Source organism: Littorina saxatilis, linkage group LG7 (genome assembly GCF_037325665.1).
Source record: "Littorina saxatilis isolate snail1 linkage group LG7, US_GU_Lsax_2.0, whole genome shotgun sequence".
Taxonomy (NCBI): Eukaryota; Metazoa; Mollusca; class Gastropoda; order Littorinimorpha; family Littorinidae; genus Littorina; species Littorina saxatilis.
In genome coordinates, this window is record NC_090251.1 from 57,774,680 (window position 1) to 57,802,179 (window position 27,500).

General features: G+C 43.4%; 2 protein-coding genes and 1 long non-coding RNA gene across 3 annotated transcripts in view; 1 reads left to right on the forward strand and 2 right to left on the reverse strand.

Annotated features, from left to right (window-relative positions):
• LOC138971894 (uncharacterized) overlaps positions 1-27,500 on the forward strand; it is an 81,972-nt gene that overhangs the window by 25,138 nt on the left and 29,334 nt on the right. Inside the window, exons 5-6 of the mRNA XM_070344731.1 lie at positions 2,350-2,400; positions 5,470-5,584. Coding sequence (XP_070200832.1) covers positions 2,350-2,400; positions 5,470-5,584 — 166 coding nt within the window. The remainder of the gene's footprint in view (positions 1-2,349; positions 2,401-5,469; positions 5,585-27,500) is intronic.
• On the reverse strand, positions 12,431-20,952 carry LOC138971892 (uncharacterized). The gene is made up of 3 exons (XM_070344729.1): positions 20,044-20,952; positions 19,495-19,644; positions 12,431-14,007 (listed from the first exon to the last, which is right to left on the reverse strand). The coding sequence occupies exons 1-3, from the start codon at positions 20,318-20,320 to the stop codon at positions 13,283-13,285; spliced, it is 1,152 nt and encodes a 383-aa protein (XP_070200830.1). The 5' UTR covers positions 20,321-20,952; the 3' UTR covers positions 12,431-13,282.
• LOC138971893 (uncharacterized) lies at positions 21,270-25,384 on the reverse strand. The gene is made up of 3 exons (XR_011457418.1): positions 24,468-25,384; positions 23,590-23,680; positions 21,270-22,615 (listed from the first exon to the last, which is right to left on the reverse strand). It is a non-coding gene; the product is annotated as an uncharacterized lncRNA (long non-coding RNA).

Here is a 27,500-nt window from a genome sequence, read left to right on the forward strand (position 1 = left end):
GGTGCGCTTGTGTGTGTGTGTGTGAGCGTGTGTGTGTGTGGGGGTGTAGAGCGATTCAGATATAACTACCAGACAATGAAACTTGACATGAAAGGTCCTGAGTATGATATCCCCAGGTTTGTTTTAAACGTCTTTGATGACGTCATGTTTTGCTTTTTGTGAAAGTTGAGGCCGCACTGTCACACCCTCATGTTTCGATTAAATTGATTGAAAGTTTGGTAAAGCAGTCTTCGATGAAGCCCGCACTATGGGATTGAATTATTAGCTCGCAAGCTCGGAAGCTCAAAAATCAGTTCATTAGTTTGCTTATTAAAGTTGTCATTAAAAGCGAATGTTCACTTACAGATTAAAACATTATTGCATTATATTCCTAACCTTATTCTGAATTCAAAACTACATAGATATGTTATGTGTCACGTTTCAATAGATCACAAAAGGTGATTATGAACGGTTAGTTACTGCTAACTAACTAACCACACCACGATCCACTCTCGCAGTCATACAAATAGATAGAATCAACAAAAGTATAAGTTTCAGACGCCTGTTTATATACTATCTCGCCACCTCCCTCGAGACTTCACTCCAAAAGATGTTTTACGTTCAAAACGTAAAAATAGGTCACTGACAAAAATGCCAGTTAAAGTTTAGAAAATGATAATAACACGCTGATCTCGTGTAAAGACAGGAAAGATAGCTGTTCTGCCAAAGCGCTGGTTAAATGCAGTTGTCACAACCCACGTCGTCACCACTCAAATATAATCACAAATAGTAAAAGATGACTTGGTGGTAAAAGGGCGCCATGGCACGGTACACTTAGCTTTTAGTTACGGAGTGGGCGACCCGTAAATAGTCCTTCCCCACTACTGCTTCGTTGATTGGATTGCCGACTGGCGTGGAACGAAGCAGGGAATCGTGGGGAAATCAGGCGCCTCACTCAGCTGCTGAAGACAACGGGTGGTCGTGTAGGTGACGCCACTGCCTGCCGGAAGACCCCTGCAGACGATGACGGCCTAACCGGTTATCCCAGCAGCAGCAACAGCACACAGCAACATCAGGTTACAGCATACAGCTCCGAAGATAAGTCGGTGGATATAAGTACTGCTGAATCCCGCGAAGATAAGTCGATGAGTAGGAAAAAGGCTGCAACAAAAAGCATCGGTGCACTAAACATGCCACGCAATCACCCTCCACCTTCAAACATGTCACCTTTACATATTTCATCGAGCACGTGGCCTGCACACACAAACTTTTAAAACAACAAATCACCTATTTCCCTTCCTTCTCTCCATATCTGCAAAAAACATATACAGATTAATATTTTAGCGTCACAAAGAGCAAATTATGCGCTAACCTGGAAAGAACAACAGAGAGTATTTCATTCCACAAACATAGACTCGTCAACACCGTTAAATAACGATTTATTACCTCAACAGCCTAATGTAAGTAGCTCTCCTCTAAGCGAATCCGCTTCCTTTGTATGGCTTTCGTCCGTCGACGAATTTCCTGCCACACTCCTCTTGTGCTGAATTTACTTCATGCGTGGGAATTTTTCCCCCGCTCAGCCAAGAAACAACCTGACAACCTCGTCGTCAGCAACATGTAAACAGCGAAAAGTGGTCCCTTCTTGACGCTCCTAACAGCCCTACTGTACAAGCAGAACGGCACGTTGACATAAAATAATACATCACCCCGCGTTGAAAACCATCAAGCTGTTAGGAAGAAGAAACAACGACCTTTCTCTCTTGCTGCTATGTTTCAAGTGTGTCGTTTCAAGTCTCCCTCAAACACCTTGAAAACATCACGTGACTCCACGTGTCACGCATCCAGTTCAGTCCCAGTCGATTTTGCCCAGACAGCAAAAATCATCCACGTGGAACCCCTCGCAAAACGAAATCCCCGTGCTCAGCTATGCTCGGTCAGCTAAACAGCCCGTCGCCCCCAAAAGCACAGGCGCTTTTCATCACAATTTAAGAAAGGCACCCCACAAAGTGTTCCTTTCTCAATCCATGTCACTAAACCGTGACATTATGTTTACTTTAAAAACGCGCTCAGTATTAAATAGGTTGAGTATAATGTTCGCATGCTTCGCGGAGACGAGCGTGACCCGTCTCGGTCTTTTTTTTTCTGAATGTTGTCTCGCCGACGACTGTTTGTTGTTGTTGATCTTTTAGTTTGATGCCTACAGAGTGACTAAATGTTCTTATATCGCTTCACGCGACTTGTTTTTTTTTATTTACTTATTTATGTATGTGTTTGTGCGGGGGTATTTTTAACACACACACACACACACACACACACTCACACATGAATGTCACAATATATCAACTCTGACTGTATCATTGTTCACAGTGTACAACAGAACAGCAGGAGACCTCTCACTGAGCCTCGCAGTGTCCCAAAGTAAGTCTCTTATTTTGCTATCATGAAAAATTCACATTTGTGGGAAGGGAAATAACCACTGTCTTATAGCCCTTTGATTTGCAGCACGATAATTGCCTCCCCTGGATACCATTTTCTCAAATGTTGTCTAGTTGTTATGCAATCATTGTACCTTGCATATGTAATATATATATATATATATATATATATTTTTTTTTACAACATTTTTTTCCGCACGGTCAAGAGGTATTTCGTCATAGGACTCTAAGAATGAAGTGACACTCTACAGATAGCTTGCCTCGTTGGTTACAGATGTGACACTCTACAGATAGCTTGCCTCGTTGGTTACAGATGTGACACTCTACAGATAGCTTGCCTCGTTGGTTACAGATGTGACATTCTACAGATAGCTTGCCTCGTTGGTCACATATGTGACACTCTACAGATAGCTTGCCTCGTTGGTTACAGATGTGACACTCTACAGATAGCTAGCCTCGTTGGTCACATATGTGACACTCTACAGATAGCTTGCCTCGTTGGTTACAGAAGTGACACTCTACAGATAGCTTGCCTCGTTGGTTACAGATGTGACACTCTACAGATAGCTTGCCTCGTTGGTTACAGATGTGACACTCTACAGATAGCTTGCCTCGTTGGTTACAGAAGTGACACTCTACAGATAGCTTGCCTCGTTGGTTACAGATGTGACACTCTACAGATAGCTTGCCTCGTTGGTTACAGATGTGACACTCTACAGATAGCTTGCCTCGTTGGTTACAGATGTGACACTCTACAGATAGCTTGCCTCGTTGGTTACAGATGTGACACTCTACAGATAGCTTGCCTCGTTGGTTACAGAAGTGACACCCTACAGATAGCTTGCCTCGTTGGTTACAGATGTGACACTTTACAGATAGCTTGCCTCGTTGGCTACAGATGTGACACTCTACAGATAGCTTGCCTCGTTGGTTACAGATGTGACACTCTACAGATAGCTTGCCTCGTTGGTTACAGATGTCACACTCTACAGATAGCTTGCCTCGTTGGTTACAGATGTCACACTCCACAGATAGCTTGCCTCGTTGGTTACAGATGTGACACTCTACAGATAGCTTGCCTCGTTGGTTACAGATGTGACACTCTACAGATAGCTTGCCTCGTTGATTACAGATGTGACACTCTACAGATAGCTTGCCTCGTTGGTTACAGATGTGACACTCTACAGATAGCTTGCCTCGTTGATTACAGATGTGACACTCTACAGATAGCTTGCCTCGTTGGTTCATAACTCATAACTCATAACTCATAACATTTTATTGATCCAACAAAGGAAATTAATTTAGTCATCAGCACATATAGGTCATTAATTAATAACTATAAAAGAATAAAAGAAGAAAATTCATAAAACCCATGATATAAAAATACCCTTTTTTCTTGCACACCTGACACACCGACACACCAATACACATGCATACATGCCTACATACATACCTACATACATACCTACATACATACCTACATACATACATACATACATACATACATACATACATTCCATGTTAAAGTGTAGTTAAGAACATCACAGTAATTATATCATTGTTTGGATTAACAGATAAGTTTTTATGTAAATGATGATAACAACAATCCATAATTAACGCTATTGCACTACCAAGGAAGAGACCAACCAAACACATAAAAACCAATAACAGTAATCATCATCAGTTATCACAGGTATCACAGTAGATTAGCCATCAGGTAGTTAGACTCAATTGGGCAAAATATAGTGTCAACACCATCACAACAAAGCTAGAGCTCATTTTCACAGCACTAGTTATGATCAAAGGTCAAACAGTCATCAAATCATATTAAATCTATCACTAAGAGGTACATTTAAAAGGCATCACTGATAGTCTGTGGCCAGGACGATGGCTCGGTTGCTGTTAAAATATCTCACAGCTGCAGGAAGAAAAGAACGCCGAAAACGCTCCGTTCGACACCTAGGCATGAGAAACCGAGCGTTCCGTGTGATGCGGAGATCCATCAGTGCGTCGTGGAGGGGATGCCCTGGGTCGAACAGAATAGCTCTGGACTTACTGGCAAGCCTTCTTTCGACAAGGACTTCAAGGGTGTCAAGGCTCTGGCCTACAGTAGAACTTGCTTTCTTTATCAGCCTGTTCAGCCTGCCAGTGTCCCTTGCAGTGGCATTCCCTCCCCAACACACTGATGCGAACACCATCACACTGCACACCATACTCTGATAAAACATGTACAGCATCTTGTTACACACATGGAATGGTTACAGATGCTTTCCTCACCGTCTGTTCACTTGTAAACAGACACAATGTGAGAAATAACTTTTTCTTCGGGACCGTGATAACAAATACAGATGGTATATGATTATTCCCATGTGATGGGACTGGAGATTTTGGTTCGAACGGGTGAAACATCTTCTTTTGCTTGGTGCACCATTTTTGTCTACACGCGTTTGTATTTGAAGATTCCTGCGCAGGTAAACATAAAACGTGAAGTGAATTTTGCGCACGCACGTATTGATTACGCGCGGGTTTATACTTACAAAACGCATGCTCACTAAGACTAGTTACAGCATGGTTTTCCCAAACCATACATCATCGTTTACCTCATATGGACATGAAACATGACACGTTTGACCATATAGGGAACATAGTCTACAGCCAAAAGGTGTTCAACACGATCTTATACCACTGCCACAAGCACATTCTGCCTGTTGAGTGGACTGAGAGCTGTCTTCTGCCTGTTGAGTGGACTAAGAGCTGTCTTCTGCCTGTTGAGTGGACTGAGAGCTGTCTTCTGCCTGGACACATAACTACACTCAACAGCCGGGCTGCTCTCTGTACATAGAAGGTCGGAGTTTGGTGTCAGCTGAATTCACTTCGCACATTGAGATACGCGTCATTTACAAAATGCGGTAGACGATGTTCTGAAAATAACTTTGTCAGGTGTGTTTAAATTGCGGGACGCTAACTTTGACTCTCAAACATTTTCATCTGAATTTTGTTTGCTTGATTGTATTGTAACTGTTATCAATGACGTCATTCCCTGTGACGTCAGTTGGGGCGGTGCAGGAGGTGGAGGCGCTGTGTGCCGGGGTGCAGGAGTGCTACGTGCAGTATGACCGCGGCCTGGAGAGGGCGCTCTACAGAAAGAACTGGCCAGAGTTCTGCCAGTAAGTCTGTCCTTTCTTCTCAAGGCACCCTGTGTTGTGTTGAGTTGTGTTGTGTTGTGTTGTGTTGTGTTGTGTTGTGTTGTGTTGTGTTGTGTTGTGTTGTGTTGTGTTGTAGCCACAGTTCTGCCAATAAGTATGTCCTTTCTTCTCAAGGCACCCTGTGTTGCGTTGCGTTGCGTGTGTTGTAGCCACAGTTCTGCCAGTAGGTCTGTCCATTCTTTTCGAGGCACCCTGTGTTGTGTTGTGTCATATTGTATTGCATTATATTGTTATGTGCTTTGTTTCATCGCATTGAAACAAAAAGAGAAGGAAACAGAGGAATTGCAGAACCTGGATCCTCTCCCAGTAAACTGAACAAGCGCGAATCTCGTTGCTCCGAGCTCTGGGAGAAAGCGACCCTAAGTTGCCAGCAATAGCACCATCACATATGAAAGGCTCACTGCTTCTCGTCCAAACAGTTCGGCTCTTTATCCAGGCTTTTACGTGGCATCAGACCATCCTTCCACTTGGTCACATAGGCCTACACCACCCTAGCTTGTTAGAGAGAGAGAGAGAGAGAGAGAGAGAGAGAGAGAGAGAGAGAGAGAGAGAGAGAGAGAGAGAGAGAGAGAGGGAGGGAGGGAGGGAGGGAGAGAGGGAGAGAGGGAGAGAGAGAGAGAGAGAGAGGGAGGGAGAGAGAGAGAGAGAGAGAGAGAGGGAGGGAGGGAGGGAGTGTCAGTATGGTATAAGGGAAATAACCAATGTCTTGCTAATGGGATTGCTTCCCTTGCTCTCTCTCTCTGTCATGGCCGCTTGCTAATAAACCCATACCATCGAACACGTGCGTTGTGAGTTCGATATGGTGTCAGAAGTGGGGTACTAACGGCAAGCAGGACTGACCAACCAAAGAAAATGGCAAGGTATGACCCCCCTCAGAGATTTTCCTATCGGGCTAAAGACTGGGAGGGGTGGATTGAAGAATATTCAAGATTCAGAAGAGCAACTAAACTTCACAAAGAAGATGGCGATGTGCAGAGAGATTCTCTTCTTTACTCCATGGGAACGCAACAAGCTGTTCAGATACTGAAAACATTCAAGTGGGAGGAAGAAGAAGAAGACACTGATTTTGACTTGCTAGTGAAAAAGTTCTCAGAATATTTCCTGCCAAAACGCAACTTGATTCACGATCGTAGCCTGTTTAACAGCCGAGTTCAGAATAGTGGTGAGACAGTGGAGGAATTTGTGAGGGCCTTGCAGTCACTCGTGGTCCACTGCCACTATGCAGACACAGAAGATCAAGTCAGGGATCGCCTGGTGATAGGGTTAAGAGACCAGAGACTGAAGGAAAAACTGCAGCTGCAGAATGATCTAACCCTAGAGAGAGCCATCACTATGGCACGACAGCAAGAACAGCTGAAAGAACAAATGAAAGAACAGTCACAGAAACTAGAGAAACTAGACATAGATGGAGCTAGTCATTATAGGCGAGATCAGAGCGCAGTTGCTTCTCGTGGGAGAGCGCGTGGTCGTGGAGGTCACAGGCCAAAGAGACATGACAGCCCATCAGTTGTTCGAAATAAAGACAGCTGTACCAAGTGCGGGTTCGAACACCAAGACAAAAAGTGTCCGGCAGTAGGTCAGCGTTGTAGATGTTGTTCAGGCAGAAATCACTTTGCTCGAGTCTGTAAAAAACGAGCTGCGAAAGTGGACTTAGTCAGTGATTCTGATGATGAGTACTGGCTTGACGCAGCTACAGTAGATGTCAAAGAACAACGTGAAGCATGGACAGTAAACCTAGACTTCTACGGGAAGAAAGTCAACTTTAAAGTCGATACCGGCGCCGATGTGACTGTCCTCAGAGAGTGTGACTACAAAGAATTTGTGAATCCACCTAACTGCCTGAGATCACCTGGAGGAAGAGTCGACACAGTTGGTGAATTCATCGCTGAGACAACAAGAAAGAAAGTCACGTACCGCTTCAGAGTAGTGGTTGTACCGAATACTGCAGGTACAAATCTGCTTGGCAGAGCAGTAAGTGAGAAGATGGGACTCGTAAAGAGACTAGAGGACATTGACTCGAGGGTCTTCGGATCCACAGGACTTTTGAAGACTCAGCCGGTAAAGCTGATTTTGAAGGAGGGTTCAAAGCCATACAGTGTGTCAACAGCGCGTCGAGTACCTTTCCCTATCCAGAAACAAGTCAAGGAGCAGCTTGACAAGATGGAGAGGGATGGGGTCATCAAGAAGGTGACGGAAGCGACCGACTACTGTGCGCCGATCGTCCCAGTCCGGAAGAAAGGAGGCAAAATAAGAATATGTGTGGACTACAAGAAACTAAACAAAAACATCAAGCGGCCACATCTTATGCTGCCAAATCTGGAGGATATTGCGCCACAACTGAAGAACTCCAAAGTGTTCACCACTTTAGATGTTTCAAGTGGATTCTGGCAGGTGCCGCTTGACAAAGACAGTGCTCACCTCACGACATTCATCACCAGCTTCGGTCGGTACTGTTTTCTCCGGTTACCTATGGGCATCAACGTTGGACCAGAGGAGTTCCAGCGCAAGATGTCGGAGACGATGAATGGACTCAGAGGGTGTGAGGTCATCATGGACGACATTCTCATTCACGGGGAAACACAAAAAGAGCACGACGAGAGACTGTCGCAGGCGCTGAAGCGAATCGAGGCGTCAGGCTTGAAGCTGAATCGTGACAAGTGTCACTTCAGTAAGTCAGAGGTAGCGTTCTTTGGACACAGAATCAGCAGTGACGGCATACGACCCGACCCAGGAAAAGTGGACGCTATAACAAAGTTAGAGCCACCAAAGAACGTGACTGAACTGAAACGCGTAATTGGCATGATCAACTACCTTGGTCGATTCACCAAAGACCTGTCGACGACAATGAAGCCGATGACAGACCTACTTCGGAAGGACGTTCAGTGGAGATGGGACAGCGCACAGAGGGAAGCCTTCGAGAAGGTGAAGCTGATCATCGTTAATCTACCCTCGCTCCTGTTCTACAGTGTGGATCGAAAGACTGTTGTAAGTGCTGACGCAAGCAGTTTTGGCCTCGGTGCTGTGCTCTTACAGCAAAATGACAGCGGTGACCTTGAGCCAATTGCATTTGCGTCCAGAACAATGACCCCAGCAGAACAGCGCTACAGTCAAATTGAGAAGGAATGCTTGGCGAGCGTTTGGGCGTGTGAGAAGTTCTACAAATATCTTGTAGGTCTGGAGTCATTTCAACTTTTGACTGATCATAAACCTCTCGTACCGCTCATGTCTACCAAAGATTTGGACCAAGCACCACCAAGATGTCTGCGCCTACTCCTGAGAATGGCACGATTTAACGCAGAGGTCTGGCATGTTCCAGGTAAGCAGCTAGTCATTGCTGACTGTCTCAGCCGCAGTCCTCTGGCCTACACAGAGAGTGATGTCGACCGGGCAGACGACGTGGACGACTACATTGACTTTGTTCAGTCGTCATGGCGAATAAGAGACCACAGACTTCAGTCACTCAAAGCCGCAACTGAAGCAGACGATGATCTCCAAGCAGTGATCAAGTACTGTCATGAGGGATGGCCAAATCAGATTCCCTCATCACTCAAACCATACCACAAGGTGAAAGATGACCTATCAGTTGTGAACGGTCTTGTCGTATTCAGAGACAGAGTAGTGATCCCTGTCAGTCAACGACAAGAAGTGAAAAACAAACTTCATGAGAGTCATCAGGGTATAGAAAAATGCCTGGAGTTTGCCAAACTAACAGTATTTTGGCCAGGCCTAAGAGCTGAACTGACGCAATTAGTGGAAAACTGCTCCACTTGTCGTGAGAATCGACCAGCACAGCGACACGAGCCACTGCGTCCGACAGAGCTACCATCACGACCCTGGTCACAGATTGGTGCAGATTTTGCATCATTCAGAAACAAAGACTATTTGGTTGTTACAGACTATTATTCACGCTGGATCGAGATCAAACAAGTGACCTCTCTGTCAAGCTCAGCAGTGATCCCACGTTTCAAGCAGATATTTTCCACCCACGGCATACCAGACATACTTGTGAGTGACAATGGTAGCCCCTTTTCCTCAAGAGACTTTGCTGTATTCGCCAGAGAATACGGCTTCGATCACCATACATCAAGTCCCCATTTCCCCCAAGCTAATGGCCAGGCAGAGTCAGGCGTGAAAACTGCGAAGAAGATTCTCGCCCAGACAGAGCCGGATGTAGCTTTGATGATGTACAGATCTACACCACACTCAGCAACAGGACTCAGTCCATCCGTCATGTTGATTGGACGCCAGCTGAAGACGAAGGTTCCAGTCCTGCCCAGCCGACTGCAGCCAGTACAACACAACGACAAAGACATTCGTCTGGCTGATAGTCACACCAAGCAGGACTACAAAAAGTACTACGATGAACGGCACGGTGTACGTCCCCTTCCCCCGCTCCAGCCTAACGACACAGTACTCATGAAGACAGACAACGAGAAAGGCAAATGGAAAGACTTTGGCCAAGTTCTGTCTCCAGCCGATGCCAGCGGAAGGTCCTACTTCATCCAGTCTCCCCGTGGTGTCCTCAGACGCAACAGGAAGAATATGCAGAAAGTGCCTCAGACTATATATACCATTCCCCCAGACCCCGAGACAGACCTGCCAGAAGAGACTGAGACCCAAGAACAGGAGACTCTCACAGGAACTGAAAACCCTACCCCCCAACCCCCAGTGCAGAACGTTTCGCGCTATGGTCGCATCTTAAAGCAGCCAGCAAGATACATTGAAGAACACTGAACATAATTGTTAAATTTCTGATCTTCTAGGCAGTGAAGAACAGTCATGTGCTATTTACAGCAGCGTTCTGGTTGATTTTAGTTTGGTTGAGAGAAACTTTTGACTCAAAAACATTATAGTTCAGTTTTTGGAATTTTAAATTTCAATGTCATGTGCCTATGTTCGGTTGAAACCAAATATGACTCTAAACACAGGATAGTATTCCTAGGTTTACAATGTTTCTTTTTAGTTCTTCATTCGAAAGCAAACTGAGAATAATGTGAAGAATAGTTTACGTAATACGTAAGATTTTATTATTCCATTGTTTTAGTAGTGAGTGAAAGTGTTCTAGAAAACCTTTCTAAGTTGCTTATGATTTTCATAAAGCAGTATACTCTCTTAAATGGATTTTTCTCATAGAATTTTCGACTTGAGGTAGACGTTGTCTGTGTAAACGCAAGGAGAAACTCTGTAGTTTATTCCTTTTGAAAATGAGAAGCAATTAATGTTTTGTTTGGTTATTAGAATTGTTTTAATGTTTCAGAAATTTTCATTTCTCAGAAAAAAGGGGGAGATGTCAGTATGGTATAAGGGAAATAACCAATGTCTTGCTAATGGGATTGCTTCCCTTGCTCTCTCTCTCTGTCATGGCCGCTTGCTAATAAACCCATACCATCGAACACGTGCGTTGTGAGTTCGATAGGGAGGGAGGGAGGGAGAGAGGGAGAGAGGGAGAGAGGGAGAGAGAGAGAGAGGGTGGGAAAGTTTGGAGGAAGAGAGGGAGAGAGGGAGAGAGAGAGAGAGAGAGAGAGAGAGAGAGAGAGAGAGAGAGAGAGAGAGAGAGAGAGAGAGAGAGAGAGAGACTCCATAAGCAGTACATGCGAGGCAACGTCTTTGCTGTGTTTGGGGGAAAGAACGTTGCGCGCAGGGTGATGTCATAATATCTCGCCTTTCAGTATGACGTTATTTGCGTGTTCCAAACGACCTAGTGAGTCAATACAGGCTTCATTAAGCATATTTTCCGTTCAAAGATGTTCTTCTTTTTAAGCATATAAAAGTGTATATAGTGGGAATCAGCACGTGATAAGGAACTGAGGATTGATATGTGTTAGTGTTTTTAACTCACAATAAAGAATTAAAGTCGCTATTGAACGGTTTTCTTTATTTTAAGCCCATTTTTCAATCCAACAGATAAGCTATGTATTTTCGTACACAGGAGGCAATACAGGTTACAATAATGTCACCTTTGTGATTGTGTGACAGGGGAGGCTACCGCTCCTTTCACAGCAGACTCTGCATCCGAGTTGTTGGCCTTTAAGTCAACACCGGTGGATTGTGGAATTCTGTTTGTGATGGGGTCTGGTGGTTTCCGATTGTCTGTATGTTCATGAAAACCTTCGGGTTTGCATAACAGTTTTTATAGGGCTAAGAAATCGGCCCTAACATTTTCAATCCTGTTTGATTGCACTTCGCCTCCCGAGGTGATGTAACCGAGTGCCGTAACACTACGATCACCTCGGGAGGCGAAGTGCTATTTGGCAAGCCCAGACAAAATGTTTATAGAGTACTCAGACACATGCGTGACCTCATTTCTGACACTATGACATCATAACATGATGTGACTCTGAAACTTGATGAAAACAAGCCAGATTTTTGTCATATCTGCTGAATATCAACACCTACAATTGTGTGAAATATGGAGGCTTTTGATCCCAAAATAATTTAGAAAATATCAACGTAAATTGTTTACGAACATGACCCCGCTGTGACGGAAGTAAATCAAACTAGGGTCATGTTAGAAGATTATCAAACTCTTGAAGTGTTCAAAGTTTTAAAGCTCTAACTTCCAAAATGCCTGCAATAACGTAATTGTGACCCTCCACCACGAAATGAGTCGCATGTCACCTTTGCATGATTTTCATATTTTACATTTTCTTAACGTTTTTTTTATGCTTTATCCAGTGGTGAAAACCGTTTTAGAAAAGAGCGAAAACTGTTTGAGTTATAAGCCTGTGACTAAGGTGACCCTCACACTGTTACCAGACACTCCCCGAACTTATATTAAAGGCATATGTACTCGATGACTATACACGCTAATTGCTTTACCAACAGCTGGAGACATGCTAAATTAAGTTCCCTGCAAAATATTGTGGTCTAGGACCCCTTCAATGTTGAGATATGTTAATTTTCATTTTGATCTGGATCGTCCTATTTATAGATTTGCCAACAGAGGTAGCGTTGACGCAAGGGAAATAACTCCGCGTCTTTGTTTACATCCAAAGTTTTTGAGACTCTAAAACAAGCTGTAATGCATGTATATGGTCCGCGCATGGCGACATATCGTCATTACATGGTCTTATGGTGCGTTTGACATCGATTATGGGCAAACTACACTTTGTAAACACGGGAGCGCGTACATATGCCTTTAAGCCTAGCGCAGAACCGCGCGAGGTGACATGCGACTCATTTCGTGGTGGAGGGTCATATAATAAGTTATTATGAATCGAACCCCAAAACTTAGGTCAAGTCGGGATATTTTCAAACCCTAGAAGTGTGCAAGGCTACAAAGCTCTAGCTTCACAAGAAAAGCAAATGCTTACACTTGACTCGCCTTCGTTACCCCCGCCACCTTACCCCATAGAAGACTCCCCATAGAAGACTTCAAAAACATCCGAGATAACCTTAACGTAAAGTTTTTATGAGATGAACTTGACCTCTGTCCTCAACATTTGACGAGGGTCAACCAAACTGGGGTCACTTCGTGAGATCATCAAACCCTATAGTGTGCACAGTTTTTAGAGATCTAGCTTAAAAAAAACATTCGAGATAACCTCAACGTTACGTTTTTTTGTCCAAGGTCGGCCGTCCGTACAGACGGAGACATATGAATCCTAATACTCACCAATTACTCAGGTGAGAGAAAAGCTACAATTGACTTTCAGCTCCTCATGGCGGGGCTGAGTCAGCCGGTGGTTGGGGTGGAGGGTTGGGCTGGACTGAGTAAGTCAATGGATTGGTTGGATCTAAAGGCTGGGCTGAGTTAGAGTAAGTCAATGGATTGGTTGGATCTAAAGGCTGGACGTGAGTCAATGGATTGGTTGGATCTAAAGGCTGGACTGAGTAAGTCAATGGATTGGTTGGATCTAAAGGCTGGGCTGAGTAAGTCAATGGATTGGTTGGATCTAAAGGCTCGGCTGAGTAAGTCAATGGATGGATTGGATCTAAAGGCTGGGCTGAGTAAGTCAATGGGTTGGTTGGATCTAAAGGCTGGGCTGAGTAAGTCGGGGGTTGGGGCGGAGCGTTGGGCTGGACTGAGTAAGCCAATGGATTGGTTGGATCTAAAGGCTGGGCTGAGTAAGTCAATGGATTGGTTGGATCTAAAGGCTGGGCTGAGTAAGCCGGTGGTTGGGTTGGAGCGTTGGGCACGGGCGGCTGAGAGTAGTCTGCATTGATCACTACCGGTGGACGGTCAGCTTCAGTTTCAGGCAAGGGCGCCGAGTTGATGACGATGCTTGCCGCGATGACGAGAATGGCCCCTACGATCATCAGGTAGAAGGACCAGCTGTAGTAAACCTCTAGGTCACGGTATATTTGTTTACCATCTTTATGTTTTGGTAACCAGTCATCGGTATTCACCCGAAACGCAATGACGGCCGCAACGCCATTGAGTCCTGAAAATAGGAATGTCGTATTAAATTGTTTTGACAACAAGAGCGACAACATCAGGTGTCGCTGGCCGCAGTATTATTCCATTGGGTCTGAGCTTACACGCTCGTAGGGGTAGGATGTTATACTCTTTGACGCTGAAGGTACAGAAACCCTTCTGGGGTCCAGCTTTATTCCTGTGTGAGTAGCGGACCACCTACATGCAACGCAGTAACCAGACGGTTATTTGGGGTCCAGCTTTATTCCTGTGTGAGTAGCGGACCACCTACATGCAACGCAGTAACCAGACGGTTATTTGGGGTCCAGCTTTATTCCTGTGTGAGTAGCAGACCACCTACAGGCAACGCAGTAACCAGACGGTTATTTGGGGTCCAGCTTTATTCCTGTGTGAGTAGCGGACCACCTACAGGCAACGCAGTAACCAGACGGTTATTTGGGGTCCAGCTTTATTCCTGTGTTAGTAGCGGACCACCTACAGGCAACGCAGTAACCAGACGGTTATTTGGGGTCCAGCTTTATTCCTGTGTTAGTAGCGGACCACCTACAGGCAACGCAGTAACCAGACGGTTATTTGGGGTCCAGCTTTATTCCTGTGTTAGTAGCGGACCACCTACAGGCAACGCAGTAACCAGACGGTTATTTGGGGTCCAGATTTATTCCTGTGTTAGTAGCGGACCACCTACAGGCAACGCAGTAACCAGACGGTTATTTGGGGTCCAGCTTTATTCCTGTGTTAGTAGCAGACCACCTACAGGCAACGCAGTAACCAGACGGTTATTTGGGGTCCAGCTTTATTCCTGTGTTAGTAGCAGACCACCTACAGGCAACGCAGTAACCAGACGGTTATTTGGGGTCCAGCTTTATTCCTGTGCATGTTAGTAGCGGACCACCTACAGGCAACGCAGTAACCAGACGGTTATTTGGGGTCCAGCTTTATTCCTGTGTTAGTAGCGGACCACCTACAGGCAACGCAGTAACCAGACGGTTATTTGGGGTCCAGCTTTATTCCTGTGTGAGTAGCGGACCACCTACAGGCAACGCAGTAACCAGACGGTTATTTGGGGTCCAGCTTTATTCCTGTGTTAGTAGCGGACCACCTACATGCAACGCAGTAACCAGACGGTTATTTGGGGTCCAGCTTTATTCCTGTGTGAGTAGCGGACCACCTACATGCAACGCAGTAACCAGACGGCAATCACAACCAGCAACTCGGCCTAACCAGCAAGGTGATACATTGATAATCAACATCAGACAGTCAGTACGTAATGTAAAACTACATTTGAGGTAAACTGAGTCACACAAATTAATTCTTCAGATCTTTGACTGTGCCGTTTTCAAGCGAGCTGAGTGCACCAATGCATTCTGAGAAGGTGGGAGTAGCCTTGCCGTTTAGTGCCCTATAGGTAACAGCGCGACTACATGTAATGATGAGATCAAGAAAACGTTCAAAACACACATTTGAACCGGGAAACCGACCAGTCGACTAATGCTCGATCGAGAACCAGGACACGACGTGGAAGGTATGTTTGCAGTTCAAGTATTAGTTTTCACGCTTGTACTTCGTTTGCCTCGTTGGCAGGGTGGTAGTACGTTTGCCTTCACAGCCGGCGGTCTCGAGTTCGTGCCCCGTAGCTGAATAGCAAGACTTTAAAATAAAAATAAAAATCAACTTTGTTCTTCTTTTCTGAACTCTATATTCCTGTATGTTCTGAACTCTATATTCCTGTATGTTCTGAACTCTATATTCCTGTATGTTCTGAACTCTATATTCCTGTATGTTCTGAACTCTATATTCCTGTATGTTCTGAACTCTATATTCCTGTATGTTCTGAACTCTATATTCCTGTATGTTCTGAACTCTATATTCCTGTATGTTCTGAACTCTATATTCCTGTATGTTCGGAACTCTATATTCCTGTATGTTCTGAACTCTATATTCCTGTATGTTCTGAACTCTATATTCCTGTATGTTCTGAACTCTATATCCTGTATTGTACTTCTTTTTATATTTAGTCAAGTTTTGACTAAATATTTTAACATCGAGGGGGAATCGAAACGAGGGTCGTGGTGTATGTGCGTGTGTGCGTGCGTGTGTGCGTGTGTGTGTGTGTGTGTGTGTGTGTAGAGCGATTCAGACTAAACTACTGGACCGATCTTTATGAAATTTGACATGAGAGTTCCTGGGTATGAAATCCCCGAACGTTGTTTTCATTTTTTTGATAAATGTCTTTGATGACGTCATATCCGGCTTTTCGTGAAAGTTGAGGCGGCACTGTCACGCCCTCATTTTTCAACCAAATTGGTTGAAATTTTGGTCAAGTAATCTTCGACGAAGCCCGGACTTCGGTATTGCATTTCAGCTTGGTGGCTTAAAAATTAATGAATGACTTTGGTCATTAAAAATCTGAAAATTGTAAAAAAAAATAAAAATTTATAAAACGATCCAAATTTACGTTTATCTTATTCTCCATCATTTGCTGATTCCATAAACATATAAATATGTTATATTCGGATTAAAAACAAGCTCTGAAAATTAAATATATAAAAATTATTATCAAATTTTTTTTTTCGAAATCAATTTAAAAACACTTTCATCTTATTCCGTGTCGGTTCCTGATTCCAAAAATATATAGATATGATATGTTTGGATTAAAAACACGCTCAGAAAGTTAAAACGAAGAGAGGTACAGAAAAGCGTGCTATCCTTCTCAGCGCAACGAATACCCCGCTCTTCTTGTCAATTCCACGGGCACTGCCTTTGCCACGGGCGGTGGAGTGACGATGCTACGAGTATACGGTCTTGCTGCGTTGCGTTGCGTTCAGTTTCATTCTGTGAGTTCGACAGCTACTTGACTAAATATTGTATTTTCGCCTTACGCGACTTGTTGATTTATCCCAAAGGTTTTGAGTCGTGTATTGAAAATCGCATATAGTGCGTATTCTATTTTTAGTACGGAATATCCCCAAGAAAAGGTCAAACGGCATATGTATCACCGCGTGTGGACTGATAGCAATGGTAGTAGAGTACTTGTAGTATGATAGACGTCCAATACAGTGTATGAGCAAAAAGGCATTCTGTGCGTAGTCGCACATAGTGTGAATTTGACGAAATAGTGTACTTTCCTTCCGCTTTGACCGTTTTATTTTAGTTGAAATTATTATCCCGCATACTGCTACACTTGCTGAACATACTCAATCTACTGGCAAACGACTCGATGTCCTGGAGTATTCAGGGTGCAGCACACAGTAAAGTCTCCCGTGGTAATTATTTGACGAACATCTCGATCGTCCGGCTCTTGTTTTGAATCATGCGCGCGTGTTTTTACAAAATCGGCCCAAAAAGGATGATTCCCTATCGAAACAGATGTAATTGCAACCTTTTGTTTTATAACTACTCCATTTAAAGTTGTTAAAAATCACAAGTTGCGTCAACAAAGCGTTAGTTTGCAACCAAGGGCAATAAGTGTCGTCTGGTAGAGACTAAGGAAGGTAGTCACAAATCGAATGTGGTTTTCAGATAGAGCACTTGACACCATTTACAGTGATATGTAATATATATAATGAGACCAGTTTATAGTATGAGCATATACAACTTGTTTGACTTCGTAATCAGAGTCAAAATTCTCAATAATGTATGGACTTCTTCTTCTTCTTCTTCTTCGTTCATGAGCTTAGACTCCCACGTTCACTCATGTTTTTAGCACGAGTGGATTTGTACGTATATGACCATTTTTACCCCGCCATTCAGGCAGCATACGCCAATTTCGGGGGAGGCATGCTGGGTATTTTCGTGTTTCTATAATCCACCGAACTCTGACATGGATTACAGGATCTTTTCCGTGCGTACTTGGTCTTGTGCTTGCGTGTACACACGAAGGGGGCTAAGACACTAGCAGGTCTGTACATAAGTTGACCTGGGAGATCGTACAAATCTCCACTCTTAACCCACCAGGCGGCCGCGACCGGAATTCGAACTCACGACCTCCCGATTAGGAGGCCGACGTCTTACCACCACGCCACTGCGCCCGTTTATGGACAAAGTGTTTTGTTGTTGAAAATAAGAAGTGTTATTCCTGAGAATAATTCATCTTGTATTTCAACAAGATAAACAAATGCTTACACACGACATGCCTTCGTTACCCCCGCCCCTCCCTGAAGCACCTTACCCCATGGAAGACTCCCTCCCTTGTAAGACCCCCCACCCCCGACAAGAAATTTTCAAGACCCTGTTTTCGAAGATATTTTGTTGATAACCTCCGTAAGTTTACCCCCATTTTAAAACCTGATTTTCTCAGGGTTTTGTAGGTCTTAAAATGAGGATTCCACTTCCTATGACTACTCCGACCCCCCACCCCCCCCCCCCCCCCTCAAGAAAGCTGTTCCAGCTTTATAAAATAATGTTCCAGATAACTCATTATGTAATAACCTGTATCAATCCAAGTGGATATTTCGGGGGTGAAACTCATCTGCAGCAAACATTGTCATGCTGTGACTCTGAAAGGTGATGAAAACAAGTCAAATGTTGGTCTTGTCTGCTGATTATCAACACCAATAATTGTGTGAAATTTGGAGGCTTTTGCTCCCAAAATAAGTAAGAAAATATCAACGTTAAGTATTTACGAACATAACCCCGCGGTGACCGAAAAATGTGACGGGAGTAAACCAAACTAGGGTCATGTTGGCAGATTATCAAACCCTTTAAGTGTGGAAAGTTTCAAAGCTCTAGCTTCAAAACGCATGAAATAACGTCAGTGTTATGTTATTATGAATAGAATATGACCCCCTGTGACCCCAAAACTTGACGAGGGTCAATCAAACTTAGGTCAGGTCGTGAGAGTATCAAACCCTAGAAGTGTGCAAGGTTTCAAAGCTCTAGCTTTAAAAACATCCGAGATAACCTCAACGTAAAGTTTGTTATGAAACGAACATGAACCCGCTGCGACTCGAAAATTGAGGGTCAACCAAACTGGGGTCACTTTGTTGGATTATTCAACCCTAACAGAGTGCAACATTTCAGAGGTCTAGCTTGAAAAACATTCGAGATAACCTCAACGTTAAGTTTTTTTTTCCACGGACGGACGGACGGTCGACCGGACACACAGAAATAAATCCTAATACTCACCAATTACTCATGTGAGTCAAAAATGTATTTTGTTTTTGTTAATTTCGTGGTTTTGTTAGAACGATAAACAAAAAGGGTCTGGGCAATAACACTAAGTGGGTCACCTAGAATCAATCCTGATTGGTCATATGTGGTACAACCAGCTGGTACAACTCTCTTTCATATCTTACCAGTTAGTATGTGGTACAACCAGCTGGTACAACTCTCTTTCATATCTTACCAGTTAGTATGTGGTACAACCAGCTGGTACAACTCTCTTTCATATCTTACCAGTTAGTATGTGGTACAACCAGCTGGTACAACTCTCTTTCATATCTTACCAGTTAGTATGTGGTACAACCAGCTGGTACAACTCTCTTTCATATCTTACCAGTTAGTATGTGCACATTAGAGAACATCCGCAGTTGGCTTTGCCTTGGCAGTGTCTTGCAGTTGGCCCAGATGAATCCGACCAGAGCACCGAGGTTGGGCAATAGACTTGTGACCGCATAGTATCGCGGGTTCCTTAGATCACTCCTATCTGAAAACGTAAGCCGTCATAGGGTGGTCCGTGTGCTGAACTCTTTTCGTGTTTCAAGCTTCAATGTCGCGTTCTATGCTTTTAGACTATAGTCAGTATATTTAGCGAGTTACAATTGCATTGGTGTATAATAATGAGGCAGCTGGGAGGACGACTCCGTGTGTTGGTGTGTTTTGGGGGAGGCGTTTGTGTTTGCATGTTTGGTTGTGTGTATGTCTCAAAGGCTTTTCAAGCTGATAAAAACCACCAAAGCGTCTCTCTCAATCGTTTTCTGAAAATGAGAGAGAGAGAGAGAGAGAGAGAGAGAGAGAGAGAGAGAGAGAGAGAGAGAGAGAGAGAGAGAAAGAGAGAGAGAGAGAGAGAGAGAGAGAGAGAGAGAGTTGTGGTAGTAGTACTCACCATCAATATAAGTATCCAAGTGGCAGCCATTAAGCTTACCACTCTCGGCAAGGTCCTGAAAACCAGGGCTGGAAGATAAATCGACCTTCATGACAGCACAGTACTCCCAAAGTCCAATATTCACAGTTAAAATTTCATTGGACGGAGCTTTAATGGTGCCTACAGCCCAGTACCTGGTTGAAAAAGCCGTAAGATGAACTATGGTTGCCGCGAACGTGATACCTAGGCCGACATGGTATTGTGCGCCACGAGCCAAGAAATCCTTCGCCTTCCCCATCTACCTGTTGAAAATGGGTCACTTCATTCTGTGGCACCGTATATCAAAATCAAGTCGGGGCTAGCTTCGTCAGTGTCTCTGATTATAATGATCAAGTTCAACAGCCTTAAAACCGCAGCGTTTACACGCACACCATAATCACAAAATTGTGTAGCAAGCGTGATTGATTCTGTGGCACTGTAAATCTAGATCTAGCTGGGGCTAGCTTCGTCCGTGTCTCTGATAATAATGGCCAAGACCAAGAGACTTATACTGCAGCGTTTACACGCACACCACAATAGCTGTTTACACAAGAAGATTAAGTAGCAAGCGTGCTTGATTGTGTTGCATCTTTATCTCGATCTAGTTGGGGCTAGCTTCGTTCGTGCGACTGATAATCTAGGTGAAGATCAAGACAAGAGTCTTCAAATGTTGCGATTACACTTGCACACCCTTGTAGATCTAGCTGCTGTGCAACAAGCTTGCGCGTCTCTTCAACTGAAGAATGATCACCTGCGGTTCTCGTCTGTTGGATTAAGGCCGTTAGTGCGTGTGCGATTCACGACCAGTGTACACGCCAAACGGTGTACCACTGCTTCGTAAGTCAACGCACAGGAAGCTGCTTCTCCCCAAGCAAATAGAATATGTACAAATTACGTCATCGTGGTGAGTTGAATCAGAGGTACGTCACCTGGTCTCGGTCAACTCTTTTGCCGCCCACCAAAGAAACTACAATGGGAAGAAGGATAACTTCCTCATTGGGCATGCTTAGAAATGAGAATGGCTAAATACGAGTTATTCCCCTTTGCTGCATGCTGATCAGGCTGTCTCCTGCTTTGTTATGACTAGTACAGTCGATCTTTCTCATGTTGTGACTTGCTTTATTTTCACATTTTCGGTATTTAAAACAGCAAACACACACACACACACACACACACACACACACACACATACACTGAAGAAGTTTCCATTCTGATTCGGTTATTTTATTTGGTGCTATATGTTTGCTTCACATTGTTTCTTCTTTTACATTGCTTGAGGTATCCCAATTCGCTAAACACATCCATAATGCATGCATGGCTCATTCGAAAGAGGGCAACTGAACAACTGATGCCCAATAGCAATAAATACTGAACAACTGAACAATAAATAGCAATAAATGATGACAGCGCCAAGTTTTTAAGTACAAAGTGAAATCCTGTGACTGGACAAAGGCACAATTACAAAATACAAATAAAAAAATCGAGGCTCATTTTAAATTAAGTTCTCAGCTCATGGGGAAGCATAAGGTGACCCTAGAAACCGAAATTAGGAGACCTCCCGCCCCCAGGGCAGACTACACAAAAAAAAGGGGGGGGGGCTAATTTGTGAAAAAGTATAAAAGGAATCGAAAACTGTATACATGTATTTAGTTAATACCCCAAAAATTGTATAGTATACACAATGTCAGACCCTAAAGAAAGTTTGTTAGTCATTGCTTAGGCAAAACAAAGCAAAATAGCCTGTTTACGGTATCCCGACCAACCCTATTTTTCTAGACCAACCCTAGACTTTTTTTTGTGGGCATTTGGAGAAAAAGAAAAAGAAAAAAAAATCAATTTTGTTCCTGTTTTTTTGCAAAATAATTTAAAAAGATGGTTATAAAAAAAAATTAAGAAAAGCCGATTTACCGACCCTCTTTTTGTGTGCCTATGTTACTGTAAACAGACTAAAAGGTACATCAGAAACAACACACCAGGGAGGGTCCAAAATTTTATCAAAATATAGATGGTAGGGAATTCAAAATAAAAAAGACAATAGACAAAACATGTACTTCGGCTCATAGAGCCTTCTTTAATTTTTGACTCATTAAGTCCATGCTCCGAGAGTCCTTTTTTTAATTTTGAATTGCCTACCATCAATTTTTTTTTATACAATTTTGGACCCTCTTTGTACGGAGAGAGTTGGCAATTGTTAATCACATTCTCTCATCTCATTGACTCTCCTTCAGCTCCTTGGTAACATGCGTTCCCGTCTCTGCCAGGATTGGACACAGCAGCAGATAACCGGTAAATATGTAACAGGCATAAATGGCAAAATAGCTCGCCTCGCCTGATAATATATGAGACAACTGTTCTACTACAAAGTCTTTCTTGGGAGGCTTGGCTAATTTACTCGCTCGTTTTACACGGGGTTCCATCGTTTTCTTTTCTAATCGGAAAACCTTGCTCCTCAGTTTGTTGACCTTCTGCCGAAGTTCCGCTTCACGAGGGGATGGGGAGGATGACGACTTTGATGCTTTACATCCTATGTCCTCCAGGATCGCCTGAATGTCATCTAAAAAAGAAAACACACATAAAATAACATAACCATAACAAGTTACAACCTGGAAGAAATTAAAACATGTGTAATTAAATCACAAAATGAAAATAAACAATAGCGTAGGAAGGCAGGCCAGAAATGAAGTGTGTTAGCAACTATGGATACGATGTGGAACAATGATGGAATTGACCTTGTTTGGTACTGAATGGGTGAGGCCATTAGAACTGTACCCACGGAATACGCCCTATATAAGCTTCATATTGATTGATTGATTGATTGATTGATTAGGACAACAGTACCAGGTAAACTCCTCACACACCATGCCTCTTTCTTTCTTTCTTTATTTGGTGTTTAACGTCGTTTTCAACCACGAAGCTTATATCGCTACGGGGAAAGGGGGGGGGGGGAGATGGGAATAGAGCCACTTAATTGTTTCTTGTTACACCATGCCTCTAACAGGATATGTTTCCCATCTTTACGTGTTGGAACTACAGGTACAATTTCATCCATCCATGCATCCGCCCTATACAGCTTCTTCTTCTTCTTCTGCGCTCGTGGGCTGAAACTCCCACGTGCACTCATTTTTTTTGCACAAGTGGAATTTTACGTGTATGATCGTATTTAGGCAGCCATACGCCGCTTTCGGAGGAAGCGTGCGGGGTATTTTTGTGTTTCTAAAACCCACCGAACTCTGACATGGATTACAGGATCTTTTTCGTGCGTACTTGGTCTTGTGCTTGCGTGTACACATGAAGGGGGATAAGTCACTAGCAGGTCTGCACATAAGTTGACCTGGGAGATCGGAAACATCTCCACACTTAACCCACCAGGCGGCCGCGACCGGGATTCGAACCCTCGACCTTCCGAGTTAATAGACCGACGTCTTACCACCCCGCCCGTCACCCTATACAGCAATTATCAACTATGTAATGGATGGGTTTAAACATTTTTTGATGTCAGGGTGTTCTTCATGGTTAAAAATCTCTTACCTGGTTGAACAATTTGTGCATCAGGCGACAGGTCGGTGCTGGCTTCATTTGTAGCTACCCTTTGCGATGGTGGCTTCCTCCCACTAGCAACCTGCAAATGCACAGCTCTTTAACTGACAAACTCACAACCAACACCCAGTCACAATGAAACAATTCTCCCAATTTCATGGCATTGGTCTTAGGCCACACAAAAAAGTGTATGTTTCTCGTAAGGCAAAACAAAAAATAATCTGTTTACAGTATCCGGATCGACCCTATTTTTTTCCCACCGGCCCTAGACTTTTTTGGGGCATTAAAAAATGAAATTAAAATATTCAGATGGCTAAAATACAAAAATAAAAAGCCGACCTACCGACGCTATTTTTGGGGGGCCTATGTTACCTTAAACAGACTTTTTTTGTGGCCTAACATGACTAAAGGTGGAGATTTTTTTTCTAAACTTTTTTTTTTAAACCATCTTTTTAACTTATTTTGTTGAAAAGCAGGAAAACAATTGATTTTCGAATACCCCTTTTATTTTTGAAAATGCAAAATAAAAGTCTAGGGTCGTCAGGAAAACATAGGTAGGGTCAGGTGACCAGAAACATACAACTTTTTTGTTGTTGACGCCGACCCTATACTTTTTTTGCCATTTGGGGCTGTTTTTTGGCAAAATAAGTTCATCATATCATCATAATCAAGACGTCGATCCAAAATAAGTAACTTTTTTTTGTTGGCCTTATCATTTTTTTGCGCTAAATGCAAACAGGCATTATTTGATGGGAACAATGCTGTTTTTTTTCAATTCTTACATCAGCCTCAAACTTGTCATTACTCAGCCTGCATTTAATAGTGTGCTTCATTGGTTTGCAAAAACCTAAAACCAATAAATAAATAACCTTCGGTGGTGGATTGGGCACTGCAAACAATGTCGGGACAGCATTCCACACAAGTGATCCTCTCTGCAGGATTGTTTTACTGGTTGGCCTCAAAGTGATCAGTACAAAGCTTGAGACCTTGAACATCAGCTGGCTGCAGCTTTTCAAAGTCCTCTCGCCTTGTGAATTGCATCCATATTCTGCACCTAGTTTGACAATAAAAACAACAATGTTATTGTTAAACTAAGCAAAAAGGAAAGACAAAAAAAGCTAAATCAGATCTTCAGTCTAAATCTAACGCTCTGCCTGAACGCAAAACGGATGAGTGATGTACCTTTGTACTGTAGTTTTCCCGTAAGCAAGGTTTGATAAAGGTTTCGGCAAATATGCCCACGGGTAGTTTGTCATCAAGTGTAAACTGTTGTTTTGTACTGACTACTGACTCACACTCACAGTCGTAAGTACAGTGTACACATGCACACACAGGTACACACGCAGACACACGCGTACATAGTACAGCTAGTACAGAAATCTCAGGATGAACCGATCCATGCTATGTTTGTAATATTTCATTTGCATATTAGTTCTATAAATACTGTAGTATCATGATTCATAGCAGACAAAAATGCTCAGAGACAGTTGGCTTATCTGAGTGAGTTGACTCGAGCCATTGCATTCTCATTCTGAAGAAGGTAAACCTGATGAAATAATCACTGCACAACCCACCTTTTTTCTTCTTTAGGGAACTTGTGGAAAGTTTTCCCGAAGCAGCTCTGTTTGTAACGGGCGTTCTTGCAACAAAAAGCCGAGCACAATTTACCACCACCTCGCACGCGATCGGTACCTACGCGATCCGCCATTTTGTTTTCGCCGTCAGCATGTAACTAGGGACGATAACCCACAAACACTTTTTCGCATTTTCTTCGCAAGTTCCACGTCTTCCTTATGTACAGTGTTTGCGCCCACTTAGGAATTGGTCTTGGTTGCACCAGATGCTGGATACATTCAGTACAACTTTACAAAAGTAACGGTCAACGGGGGGAGGGGGAGGGAGGGAGGGAGGTGAGATGGTTGGGTGGTGGGGGTGGTGGTGCTTGGGGTTATGACGAAAAAAAGAACAGAGCTGGAGTAGCATTTTTTTCCGAAACCAAAAAACAAAAACGCTGAAGCGTGATTACCCAAGCGAATGCACGCTAAAATACGCCCGGGTTTTTTCGCCTTCCGAACACACACACTCACACACACACACACACACTTTCTGCAGAGAGAGAGAGAGAGAGAGAGAGAGAGAGAGAGAGAGAGAGAGAGAGAGAGAGAGAGAGAGAGAGAGAGAGAGCGAGGGGGAAAGAGAGAGAGAGATGGAAAGAGAGAGAGGGAGAGAGAGAGAGAGAGAGAGAGAGAGAGAGAGAGAGAGAGAGGATAGTAATGAGAAGAACAAATAAGCTCCATGGCGGTACGAGGCAAACTCTTTGCTGTGTCTGGGGGGAAAGCCCTATCCAAAATCGGCGAAAAAGTTCAAGCAAATGCTCTCAATAATGTCTGTTGAGCCAAGTTTCATTACGATCCGTTAAGTCGATTTTGATATGCTTTTCACAGATACACAAACACACAGACAGACACACACACACACACACACACACACACACACACACACACACACACACACACACACAAACACACAGACAGACACACACACACACATACATGGGGAGACAAAGCTCGCTCTCCTGCTCCTGTCAAGACGTTGACTGAATGTAAAAATGGCCTCTGTACCCAGAGAACACCAAGACTCTTCATTTTTGGTAAGTGACCAAGTGGAGTCGGATCCCATGTAAATGCCTGGTCGAGTCTAAGACGAAGACCCGAACAGTTTTGACGAGGGGTGTGTGTGCCTTTCATATTGTTGTCGTGCCATTGCTGGCAGCTTGGGTCTCCTTCTCCCTGGGACCGCGGCGCGGAGAGTCGCGCTACACACGGCTTGTAACATAGACTGACGGGGAATCGAGACGAACAAAGTCAAACAAGTCGCGTAAGTCGAAAATACAATATTTAGTCAAGTAGCTGTCGAACTCACAGAATGAAACTGAACGCAATGCCATTTTTCAGCAAGACCGTATACTCGTAGCATCGTCAGTCCACCGCTCATGGCAAAGGCAGTGAAATTGACAAGAAGAGCGGGGTAGTAGTTGCGCTAAGAAGGATAGCACGCTTTTCTGTACCTCTCTTTGTTTTAACTTTCTGAGCGTGTTTTTAATCCAAACATATCATATCATATCTATATGTTTTTGGAATCAGGAACCGACAAGGAATAAGATGAAAGTGTTTTTAAATTGATTTGGACAATTTAATTTTGATAATAATTTTTATATATTTAATTTTCAGAGCTTGTTTTTAATCCGAATATAACATATTTAAATGTTTTTGGAATCAGCAAATGATGGAGAATAAGATAAACGTAAATTTGGATCGTTTTATAAATTTGTATTTTTTTTTACAATTTTCAGATTTTTAATGACCAAAGTCATTAATTAATTTTTAAGCCACCAAGCTGAAATGCAATACCGAAGTCCGGGCTTCGTCGAAGATTACTTGACAAAAATTTCAACCAATTTGGTTGAAAAATGAGGGCGTGACAGTGCCGCCTCAACTTTCACGAAAAGCCGGATATGACGTCATCAAAGACATTTATCAAAAAAATGAAAAAAACGTATGGGGATTTCATACCCAGAAACTCTCATGTCAAATTTCATAAAGATCGGTCCAGTAGTTTAGTCTGAATCGCTCTACACACACACACACACACACATACACACACACACACACACGCACACACACACGCACATACACCACGACCCTCGTTTCGATTCCCCCTCGATGTTAAAATATTTAGTCAAAACTTGACTAAATATAAAAAGGTCATCATATTACCGCATTTTGACGGAAGTACAAAAACGATACACAATGTTCGCAAATAGGCGAAAATCCACCTGTGTGAGTGTGTGTGTGTGTGTGTGTGTGTGTGTGTGTGTGTGTGTGTGTGTCTGTGTGTCTCTG